Genomic DNA, 12415 nt, shown 5'->3' on the forward strand with positions numbered 1-12415 from the left:
AGATGTCTCTCTTCAGTTGCTCACTTGACCTCCTGAGGCCCAGATCTTCAAAGATATTTAGGCACCTAACTCCCATTTATTTCAATGGGAGTTAGGTACCTAAATACCTTTGAGGAGCTGCGCCTGAATGTCTAACTTTCACATCTCATGGGGAAACAAATACAGAAGCAATTTGTGAAAATGTTGATCATGGTTTTGATGGTTTTGACATGACTTCTGCATATGGGTTTCCAGCCCAATGTAACAAACAAATGAGCTATTGTTTGCACTTTTATGGGAGCTTTGTAATTGACTTCAATGCTCTCAGGGCTAGCTGTTTAGTGTGGGAGACTCTGAATGTGAGTAGGCCCCCAGCCAAGAGGAAGGGTAAGTATCTTAGCAAAGCATATGCCTTGGGCCAGATATTTTCAGGAATTAGGCACTGACAGACAAGGTGCCAGATCATTCATCTCGCTTCAGTTGCTTTGTGCTGGTCTGACAAAGCAAGCCAGCCACAATGCTAGTTGATCCAGTCAGCTGAGGCTTCCCCTAGGGGAATTCCTGGATTCTCCATGACAATACTTCCCCACAGCCATGCTGTAGGGGTCTTCTCCCCAGGGTGTTCTGTCTGTGGAGTGTCTATGTCTTGGCAATCCCTGGCTGCTGGGACTCTCCCTTGGGGCCAAAGACAGCTGGTGTAAGCTAAAGGAGCCCTGAGGCTGCTCTGATTTAAGCTAGAGACTGGCCTGGGGATGGGAGGGTAAAGTTGGCGTATAATCACCTTTGTCCCTCTCCCTTCCCTGTGTTGTGCCAACTTGAAGTGGGACCAGGACCAGGACTTACGGAGTGAGATTTTCATAAATGCCTAGGGGCCAGATTTTAAAAGGTATTGAGGTGCCTAAAGATGTAGGTAGGCGCCTAGAGGGATTTTCCAAAGGTAGGCACCTCACTGTTTTAGGTTCTTAGGGAAAAAAATCCCATGAGTTGTCTACCTGCACCTTTAGGTATCTAGGATCAAGAGTGACTACAGGGCTCTGGGAGTACGGGTGAAGGAGTTTGGAGCGCAGGTGGTATTCTCTTCGATTCTTCCTGTCAAAGGTAGGGGCCTGGGCAGAGACAGATGCATCATGGAGGTGAATGCCTGGCTGCGAAGATGGTGTCGCCAGGAGGGCTTTGGCTTCCTAGACCACGGGATGCTATTCGAGGAAGGACTGCTAGGCAGAGATGGTGTTCACCTTTCGAGGAGAGGAAAGACCCTATTTGGACACAGACTGGCTAACCTAGTGAGGAGGGCTTTAAACTAGGTTCGACGGGGACAGGTGAGCAAAGCCCACAGGTAAGTGGGGAACATGGAGACCGGGGAGATGGGTCGGAAACGAGAGGGAGTGTGGGCTATATTGTCAGAGAGAAAGGAGGGTCAGGACAAAACTGGGAGGAAAGATCAAACCAGTATCTTAGATGCCTATATACAAATGCGAGAAGTATGGGGAATAAGCAGGAAGAACTGGAAGTGCTAATAAATAAATACAACTATGACATTGTTGGCATCACTGAAACTTGGTGGGATAATACACATGATTGGAATGTTGGTGTGGATGAGTACAGCTTGCTCAGGAAGGATAGACAGGGGAAAAAGGGAGGAGGTGTTGCCTTATATATTAAAAATGTACACACTTGGACTGAGGTAGAGATGGACATAGGAGACGGAAGTGTTGAGAGTCTCTGGGTTAGGCTAAAAGGGGTAAAAAACAAGGGAGATGTCATGCTAGGAGTCTACTACAGGCCACCTAACCAGGTGGAAGAGGTGGATGAGGCTTTTTTTAAGCAACTAACAAAATCATCCAAAGCCCAAGATTTGGTGGTGATGGGGGACTTCAACTATCCGGATATATGTTGGGAAAATAACACAGCGGGGCACAGACTATCCAACAAATTCTTGGACTGCATTGGAGATAACTTTTTATTTCAGAAGGTTGAAAAAGCTACTAGGGGGGAAGCTGTTCTAGACTTGATTTTAACAAATAGAGAGGAACTCGTTGAGAATTTGAAAGTAGAAGGCAGCCTGGGTGAAAGTGATCATGAAATCATAGAATTTGCAATTCTAAGGAAGGGTAGAAGGGAGAACAGCAAAAGAGAGACAATGGATTTCAGGAAGGCAGATTTTGGTAAGCTCAGAGAGCTGATAGGTAAGGTCCCATGGGAATCAAGACTGAGGGGAAAAACAACTGAGGAGAGTTGGCAGTTTTTCAAAGGGACACTATTACGGGCCCAAAAGCAAGCTATTCCGCTGGTTAGGAAAGATAGAAAATGTGGCAAAAGACCACCTTGGCTTAACCACGAGATCTTGCATGATCTAAAAAATAAAAAGGAGTCATATAAAAAATGGAAACTAGGACAGATTACAAAGGATGAATATAGGCAAACAACACAGGAATGCAGGGGCAAGATTAGAAAGGCAAAGGCACAAAATGAGCTCAAACTAGCTACGGGAATAAAGGGAAACAAGAAGACTTTTTATCAATACATTAGAAGCAAGAGGAAGACCGAAGACGGGTAGGCCCACTGCTTAGTGAAGAGGGAGAAACAGTAACAGGAAACTTGGAAATGGCAGAGATGCTTAATGACTTCTTTGTTTCGGTCTTCACCGAGAAGTCTGAAGGAATGCCTAACATAGTGAATGCTAATGGGAAGGGGGTAGGTTTAGCAGATAAAATAAAAAAAGAACAAGTTAAAAATCACTTAGGAAAGTTAGATGCCTGCAAGTCACCAGGGCCTGATGAAATGCATCCTAGAATACTCAAGGAGCTAATAGAGGAGGTATCTGAGCCTCTAGCTATTATCTTTGGAAAATCATGGGAGACGGGAGAGATTCCAGAAGACTGGAAAAGGGCAAATATAGTGCCCATCTATAAAAAGGGAAATAAAAACAATCCAGGAAACTACAGACCAGTTAGTTTAACTTCTGTTCCAGGGAAGATAATGGAGCAAGTAATTAAGGAAATCATCTGCAAACACTTGGAAGGTGGTAAGGTGATAGGGAACAGCCAGCATGGATTTGTGAAGAACAAATCATGTCAAACCAATCTGATAGCTTTCTTTGATAGGATAACGAGCCTTGTGGATAAGGGTGAAGCTGTGGATGTGGTATACCTAGACTTTAGTAAGGCATTTGATACAGTCTTGCATGACATTCTTATCGATAAACTAGGCAAATACAATTTAGATGGGGCTACTATAAGGTGAGTGCATAACTGGCTGGATAACCGTACTCAGAGAGTTGTTATTAATGGTTCCCAATCCTGCTGGAAAGGCATAACGAGTGGGGTACCGCAGGGGTCTGTTTTGGGACCGGCGCTGTTCAATATCTTCATCAACGACTTAGATATTGGCATAGAAAGTACGCTTATTAAGTTTGCGGATGATACCAAACTGAGAGGGATTGCAACTGCTTTGGAGGACAGGGTCATAATTCAAAATGATCTGGACAAATTGGAGAAATGGGCTGAGGTAAACAGGATGAAGTTTAACAAAGACAAATGCAAAGTGCTCCACCTAGGAAGAAAAAATCAGTTTCACACATACAGAATGGGAAGAGACTGTCTAGGAAGGAGTACGGCAGAAAGGGATCTAGGGGTTATAGTGGACCACAAGCTAAATATGAGTCAACAGTGTGATGCTGTTGCAAAAAAAGCAAACATGATTCTGGGATGTATTAACAGGTGTGTTGTGAGCAAGACACGAGAAGTCATTCTTCCGCTCTACTCTGCTCTGGTTAGGCCTCATCTGGAGTATTGTGTCCAGTTCTGGGCACCGCATTTTAAAAAAGATGTGGAGAAATTGGAGCGGGTCCAGAGAAGAGCAACAAGAATGATTAAAGGTCTTGAGAACATGACCTATGAAGGAAGGCTGAAAGAATTGGGTTTGTTTAGTTTGGAAAAGAGAAGACTGAGAGGGGACATGATAGCAGTTTTCAGGTATTTAAAAGGGTGTCATAAGGAGGAGGGAGAAAACTTGTTCACCTTAGCCTCTAAGGATAGAACAAGAAGCAATGGGTTTAAACTGCAGCAAGGGAGGTCTAGGTTGGACATTAGGAAAAAGTTCCTAACTGTCAGGGTGGTTAAACACTGGAATAAATTGCCTCAGGAGGTTGTGGAATCTCCATCTCTGGAGATATTTAAGAGTAGGTTAGATAAATATCTATCAGGGATGGTTTAGACAGTATTTGGTCCTGCCATGCGGGCAGGGGACTGGACTCGATGACCTCTCGAGGTCCCTTCCAGTCCTAGAATCTATGAATCTATGAAATACCTTTGTAAATTTGACCCTGGGGTGAAATTTTCTAAAGTGCTTAAGAAAATGAGAAGCCCAATTCTCATTGACTTTCAGTAGAAGCTGGGTGCCTAATATTCTTAGGTGCTTTTGAAAATCCCACATTAACTGACTTAAGGACACATTTTTAAAAGTTATTTAGGTTCCTAGTGGAATTTTGAAAAGTGTCTACGCAGAGAATGCCCATGGAACCTAGGAGTCAAGGCACTTTTGAAAATCTCAATGAATGCCCAGCTACATCTTGGGGCTGTCCATTAATTGATACATTAGGGTGGCTAAGTGGGTCCTTAATTTTGCATGTTTGTTTCAGTGTTGTAAGAAGAGAGTGGATCTTGAAAAATCACCCACAAATGTGTTATGGAATTTATGGAAATCCCTTTAACTGTCCCAATACCTTTACAATTCTGACCCTTAAGACCTTGTAGCGGGGCAGTTACCCTGCTCTGGTAGAAAAAGGCTAGGCTGATTGGGGAAGCAGCCACAGTTGGGGCCACGCGCCAATCAGGCCACACCTGGCCCTGTTATAATGGCTCAGGGAGGAACTGGGTCAGGTCTCTCTGTAGCTTTGGAGAGAGAAGGATCTAGCTGTCTGGAAAAAGGGTACCTGGAGCAGAGCAGTGATGGGGAAGGACAAGAGGAGCTGGGGAGCTCCAGCCTGGCAATTTCCCAGGCTGATGCCTTGCTAAAGGCCTGTATGGGTACTGGGGCTGGGAGGCGCAGCCCAGGGTTAGGCAGAAGCAGCTGGTGCAGCCTCCTTGCCAATCATGAGTGACCATGAAAGACTGCAGTTTGCCCCAGTGAGAGGGGGCTGGATGATGACTGGCAGTAGCCACCTAGGCAAGGTGGGTGTAGAGGGTTGGGGTTCCCCTGGGAGGGGAGACCCAGAGTGTGGTAAAGGGCACTGGGGGTGGGAGGGACATGGGGGCCTGAGGCAGGTGAGTCACTGGCCACCAGGAGATGCTCTGAGTGCTGGATGAGCTAATTCCCAACCGACCAGCAGGAGGTGCTGTGCTTGTGAGTCTTCACTTCACTACAGACGTATTTTCAAAAATGACTTAAGCATTTAGAAGTAGAGCTAAGTGAATAACTGATTTTTCAATACACTAGCATTTCAAAAACAGTAAAAATTTGTTTTGAGTCAAACTGAAAATGAATTTTTGGTGACTCAAGAAGTACAACAAAAATTCTTTTAGGGTCAAACAAACTTTTATTGTGAGAAAACTGAAATGAGTTGTTTCATTTTTGATCATTTAAAAATATTAAGAGTTTTTATAACATTAAAGAAAATGTTAAACCAAAAGGTCTTCTGAACCAAGAAACTGAAACATTTAATTCTGAAAATGTCTAAATGAAACATTTCAAATTTCTCAGATTTTTTTTTAAACTGAAACACTTTGGCAAATTTGTATTATTTTGCCAAAGTTTTGGTGTCACCAGAGCTGCATTTTTCACTGTTGTGTGTGGTGTTTGTTTGTTTGTTTGTTTGTTTGTTTGTTTGTTTGCATTAGAAGTCTAAGTTTCATTGAGGAAATCAATGGGAGTTGGGTGCCTAAGTCACAGGTTCTTATGAAAATTTTACCCCATGTGTGTAGCAGTTGTTTTTTTGTACAATTAATATTGACAGGAAATAGGATCCAGTTTGACATAGGTTTTATTGATTCAAAACTACTGTACACTGAAACATGACAAAATAAAAATTAAACATGGAGGCCCTTTGCTGCCTATTTATTTTTCATACACAGAACCAACAGGAAATGAATAAGGAAAGATGTCAACAGCACACACAGATCTCAACAAATAAGACCTCTTGGCAGAGAAAGCAGAAAAATACTTTAATCACAAACATGCTTGGAGATGGATTTTCACTTAAATGTCAGAGGTGTAAAAATGTCACACAGACAGGCAGCTCTCTGACCAGCTACCCAATGGGGCTTTGCAGCATTCCTGCTATCCTCATTGCTGCTGTGCAGTTGCCAATCATAAAGGCTTTATCCCAGTCTCATAATTACTGGTTTTGCTGGATATACAGGCTCCACAGGCCAGATTCTCAGCTGGTGTAGATCAATGTAGTTTCCTATTAGACTGATCCAGAATCTTTCTGGACAACTATGATGTAGGTAGTAAATAGCTAATTGACATCAGTAGTGCTTTGGTGATTTACACAAACTGAGGATCTGACCCTACCTATTTTTATACTTTAAGAACTTCTCCTTCTATATTTAGAAATATCAAATTAGTCACTTGGTGGTGATGCTCCTCCCTGAAAGAGGAGGTGGTATTTTATGCCAACAAAGGATATACATTTCTAGTCATGTGAAATGGGGCTCTCAGGTGAGAAGAACCTCAGCTGGTCTGTTTTATTCCATCACATAACATTCAGTATTATATGCAGAGTTTTAATTCTTCCCAGCAAATGAAGCCTGGAGAACTACTGAGGGTAGTCACTTGGTCACTGCAGTGGCCAAGAGTATGCTGGATTGAAAAAAATTACCGGGCTAGATTTACAGAGGTGCTGAGCACCCACAATTCCCATGGACTTCAGCCAGACATACAGGTAATCAACCCTTCTCAGGATCTGGTCCATTAGCAGCTGCACTGAGGAGCAACCCTTAAAAAGAGACCTTGTCCGAAGTGGTTAGAAGGACACATTGGCAAAGAGATTGTCTATTGCAGTAAGAAGGAATGGCATTTTGCTTCATACCCGCCCACGTTATTTCTGGGCAACAGCTACAGGGGAGGGTGGGTAAAACACCTCCCTACTGAAAATGATTGAGGGGAGCTAGTTTTGAGCCACTGTGTTAACACTCTTTGGCTGCCCCAGAGGAGGTGTAGCCATTACAGCACTTTTAGCTTTCAGATCTCAAACTGGTGGATGTGTGGAAACTAGAAGGCTGGTTGGTGGGATCATCTTAGTTGGTGGTGATGCAGTGACCCAGCAAGGTTGGGGCATCAGTCAGGTTAATGGGAGTTGGGTTGCTTGGTGAGGGGATGTATGTTGGGGATAACATTGGGGTAGGGCTCAGGTTAGGATGTTTGTTTGGGATGTAGCAGGAGAGTTTGGCAACTGAAGAGTGGGAGGCGGAGATGGGGGTGGAAGGATCAAATCTCTTCCGCAAGTGAAGTAGCGGTGTCAACCATTGGAAAAAATGGGGGGAGTTGGGTCAAAGTGCTGGGAATTGTGGGCAGGCTTAGCAGCTGGAAGTTAGGTGTTTGGGCATATGGAAGGGTTTAGCAACAGAGAAAGCAGGCTCGAGTTGGGACCTCGTGACATTATGGACAGTAATGCTTATCTGCAGTACTGGTTACAAGTAAACTCATCTGCAATGCTAATACTAGTATTTCTACAGCACCTTTTACCCACAGCTCTCAAACCACTTCCCAGTAACAAATTCACGCAGTCACCTCATAACACTTCTGTGAGGTAGGAACATATTATCCCATTGCACAGACAGGGAAACTGACACAACTCTGACTTACTAAGGATCACACAGGCAGAGCCAGGAATAGAACCCAGGATTCCTGATGCACACATTCCCCACTCTAACTACTAAACCAGTCAAGAGGAAAGTTTACAAGATGGAACAAAGGAAGGGTAGATGAAAGAATCACACTTCTCATGGTTAGTAGTTATTCCCATTCCACATTTAAATAACAGTAAAAGGAAGCATTGGCATACAAAGTAGCCACTATTATAAAGTTTAAGTTCCAGAGACAGACAGGAAACCCAAAACTCAATCACAGTCTCCCATTGTGCTGGAAACAATTTTCCCCCCCTCTGTACTAGCAGTTTAAGCTGGTTTTCTCACTATTTCTGGTGGGACCCCCTGCTGACAAGTGACCTTAGCAACAGGTCAGTTTCCCACAGACTGGACTTCAGTGTGTTCTTGAATCACACATTTAAAGCAGTAGTGATAGGATATGCAAAAGAACAAAAGGAAATTACTAAATGCAATATAAAATATAAAGACCCATTTTCTAACATGCTTATAAATTTTTTTCATGCAAACCCTGCTAGGTAAAATATATAATTGGCTCAGTGTTTTTATGTATCCAACATAAAATCCTTAGCAATTTTTATTTCTACCTGTAATGGGCTTCCCTGGCCGAGAACTGTTGCTACCATTTCCTATGAAGCAGCTTGAGTCGATCATGATAGGATCATGGCACTTTTATACGAGGATCAGCAATTTTTTTATGTATATTGAGTTCTTTCTATGATTGGGTGCGGTGTTCTTTGTTGTTGGTGGCTTACTCCCTCTCCCAGTAGTGATATAAATCGTTATGGTCCTAAGCCAATGCTCAATGAAGGCAGTGGAAAGATCACGACTGCAGGCGAGGCTGCCTGTGGACTCCTGGTGGAGTTCCTGGATGAAGAATAGTTGTAGAACTGCAATCTATTTTTGCATAATAATCCTGAGGCAAATAGAACAGGTCACTTGCTTGTTATTAATAACCTCTATCTATTAGTAACTGTCTATCCTTGGGTGCAATATAGGCAGATAAAGGTTCATTAGGTAGTCTTTGAAAAACTATAGCACTTTTTTTTTTTGTAATAACTTAGCAGCAAAGCATGTCTTTTATTTACCAAAGAAAGTTACTTTGCAACAATTGGCCTTGTGGGCTCCTGTGTTCCTTGTATGGAAATCAATGAGAGCAGGACCAGACTCTGTAATGCAGTGGATCACTTTGTATTGCACTGCTAGGGTAATCTAGCCTTACAATGGCAAAATCATCCAGGGAAGATCAACCCAGAGTAAAGATGGTCCCCCGTACAGCAGAACCTATGTAGGGGCTCTTATGCCACTCACCCTCAGTGCTCCCAGCATAGCAGGGAAGAGAGGTAGTGGCTGGAGGAAAAGGAACATGGCCAGGGTGCTCCCATGCTACTGTAACGCCAACAGACCCTGGTCATCAGCGGGCAGGAGCCAACCTTGAGCCTCTGGAGCTTAGTGCATGAGCCTCTACCGCATGAGCTAAAAGCTCTATGGCTGCTAGCTAAGGCTGTAGAGCAGACGCATTAATCCCTCTCTCTCTAAGTGGTCCCAGTGCCACTAGATGGGGCAGAACACCACACCCAGAAGGTGTGTTGGTTATATTACCACAATCCATAGCCTGTTTTTGGACCTTCAGGGCCATTTGCAGATAGCATAAGTTAAAGCAGCCCTTGGGCTGTTCCAACCCAGCACAGGGAGTGGACTTTACAGAGTTACAACATAACCAGCCCTGGCCCCTAACACTCAGTCTGAGTCCTTTTGTCCTGGACATCATACCTAGCCATAGGGCAGCTGAAGCTCAAATTATGCCATCAAATTCACTTGTGTGAGCTCATGGTGTTCAAATGATGCCCTCAGGTATACGTACATAGCCCCATTAGTCCTGAAAGGGTTTTCACAGGTGGCAGTTAGGGTGTAATATGAAGGCAATGGAGCAGCACAGGTGTATTCTAAGGTGTCATTTGGCCTCTATTACTAGTGATGATGATGCATGGGGTTGAAAGAAACCAGCTTGCCTCTCTGAGCCTAGGCAGAATTTTGTGGACTAGCAGTTACCAATAACAATTTAATTTACAAACTGTGCAAATCTGATCTGGAAATCAGTGAGTCAGAATGACTACAGAACCCCACAATGCCTTTTTTGGGCCAAATGACTCTTTTACGTGCAGCTGCACTTTGATATTTTCCTACCAAAGGGCAAGCATTTGTGTGGCTAGAGGACACGGATTAATGTTCCAATTTCTTTTTTCTGGCAATATGGGTTCCAAGCCACACACAGAGAAACAAATAGTTTTTGGTGGTTTTTTTTTGTTTTTCATTCTAGCTGGTACACATTGCACAGTCTAGCACAGATGCTGAAGAGGAGAGGCTTGTTCCTTGAATAGGAAGGAGGCACATTGAATTTGAGATGCACTGAAAGGGGAGAAGTTTGCACAATACCTGGCTAAATCATACCTACTGTTAGCCAGTGCTATTAGTTCTTTATTTTAATGATCACCAAACTTAAACACACAGCAATGAGTCAGGCATTACATTATTCCAACTGCTCCCATTTTCAGAACAAGTCAGGAGACAGTATGCAAAGAAATTGCATTCTCCTGGAGCAAAATTTCTCCAATGCAGAAATTCCATACAAGGATTTTCAGTGAACCCCTGCAGCAGCATTAATTTCACTCTTGGTACCTACTACATCAACATGAAATGGTGACAGAAGCCCAGAGCCCGGTTTCATTGAAGTCAATGAGAAAACCTACCCATGTCTCCAATATAACCAAGACTGGCCTGAAGTTCTTTGCAGAAATGGACTAATCCCATTTCCTTTCACTCACACTTTAAGACAACACAGTATGTGGGTACACAAACGACACGCTCTCCCTCAACCAGCTATTGCCTGGATCACAGAGATCGCCCATCTACAATTTGTAAGTAGAACTGCAAAAGTAAAAAGCAATTGGTTACTTTTAACTTTGGCAGTACCATGTACACAACTCAAGCTATTCTGGAACATTGCCTAGAGCCAAGTGTTTTCTACAGATGTTAGACATATAAACCTAGGGTGGGTAGTACTGCCATCTACAGGATTACTCAATCATTGACTTTCAGTTAAAGATGCTGTCAAATTTGGTAGATCCAAATTTTAACATAAGGACCTTTTATTTCCAATGTGTTCTGGTTATTTTTGTATGCATATTTTGTCCCCATATAGTGGTCAACATCAAAAATCAAAGCTTTGAGCCTACCACTAGTAAGCAATGCTCCAAAGCAAACCAGTGTGTGCATAAAAATAACAGACGGCACATTTCAACAAAGAAACAGATTTCAGTGTCATTCTCCCAAAGGGCTGTTGTTATAAACACCAGTGGGAGAAAAATAACTCCACAAGTTGTGGATGATACCTTGACACCAGGCCTTTAAAAATCTATTAAAATAGGGTACTAACAGCACTCTGCTCTACAGTGTTTAAAAGCACTGTCGCTACTAGGCAGTGTTCATATTAGCACAATCCAAGAGATGTCAATGGAGCTCTAATGTGCCATACATTGCGATGAGCCACTGACTCCAAAATTTGATGTGCTAATATGTAAACACACAGAAAAGCAGCACTTATAAGTACAAAGTAGCTAAAAGAAAAAGTTTGAGTCACCAAATCACAGCTGATTGGAACACTGTGGTAAGCAGAGATAACTAGTGAAGGAGGTCTAAGCACCTAACAACATCCTTTAAAGGAGCAGCTATGTTGCAGTTACACAATAACGAATCCCCTCCAAGCAAAATTCCCCATAGGTGTATGCAATACCAGCTCCTATAAGAAAACTGTCCCCTGCAGATTTCCTAGTGTCCAGTCAGGGTGAAGAAACCTACTGCTCCTTAGCTAGAATGATGAGGGATACCTTTTCTTTTGAATGTAAGATCACACTGTAACAGAGTTAAGGCCCAAACGTTGGTTTGTATGTCCTAGTCAGATTTTGCCTTTGTCCGTGGAACCAACATAGCAGCAGTAAAATAAACTGTATTTTATCTTCTTGTGATGATAAAAAGACTCTGCCTTTAGTGTTTTTGACAATGAAATAGGATAAGATTGAGAGTAAGAATTAATTCCCATGAGAATATCCTGTCCATTTAAAATCTGAAATTCCTTGAGCTGGATAAAGAGTAGTCAGTGCTGATTTCTGCCAACATCTTATTGACTAGTAGAATCTTCTTCACTTCTGCTTTGCGGATGGACCCATTATTGTTGAAACACAAGTTTCTTAGGCACCTCCCATGAAAATTCATTTCTTCCAAAGTGACCATAACAGGCAGTCTTCTGATAAATTGGCTTCTTTAAATCCAAATCCCTTAGTGTTCAAGAAAAAGAAAAGAAAATAGTTTAGTCTGAAGTGTAACACTATAAATCATTGTTTTAAGCTAGTTCCTCCTTTCAGTCCAGCAAGTGGGCTGAATTTTGGAAGTGCAAATGTACCAATGAACTTGTTTTATGGAATAATGACCATGAAAGTGTCTATAAGGATTAGTCTGAAGCCTTTTTGGGCCAGACTCAAAACCCATTGAAGTTCATGGAAATTTTGACCCAATTTTCAATCAAATATTTATGAAAAATAGTCTCAATTTCT

The 12415-nt window shown here is 42.6% G+C and overlaps 1 protein-coding gene across 2 annotated transcripts in view; it reads right to left on the bottom strand.

The window, feature by feature from the left end:
* Positions 1-5941: 5941 nt before the first annotated feature.
* MAT1A (methionine adenosyltransferase 1A) overlaps positions 5942-12415 on the bottom strand; it is a 36405-nt gene continuing 29931 nt past the window's right edge. Inside the window, exon 9 of one of the 2 annotated variants that reach the window (XM_005293966.4) lies at positions 5942-12139. In XM_005293966.4, the coding sequence (XP_005294023.1) occupies positions 12031-12139 (109 nt within the window). In that variant the 3' untranslated portion in view covers positions 5942-12030. The remainder of the gene's footprint in view (positions 12140-12415) is intronic. The other variant, XM_042854723.2, reaches the window with a different exon arrangement.

The sequence above is a fragment of the Chrysemys picta genome, chromosome 7, assembly GCF_011386835.1.
Source record: "Chrysemys picta bellii isolate R12L10 chromosome 7, ASM1138683v2, whole genome shotgun sequence".
Lineage (NCBI taxonomy): Eukaryota > Metazoa > Chordata > Testudines > Emydidae > Chrysemys > Chrysemys picta.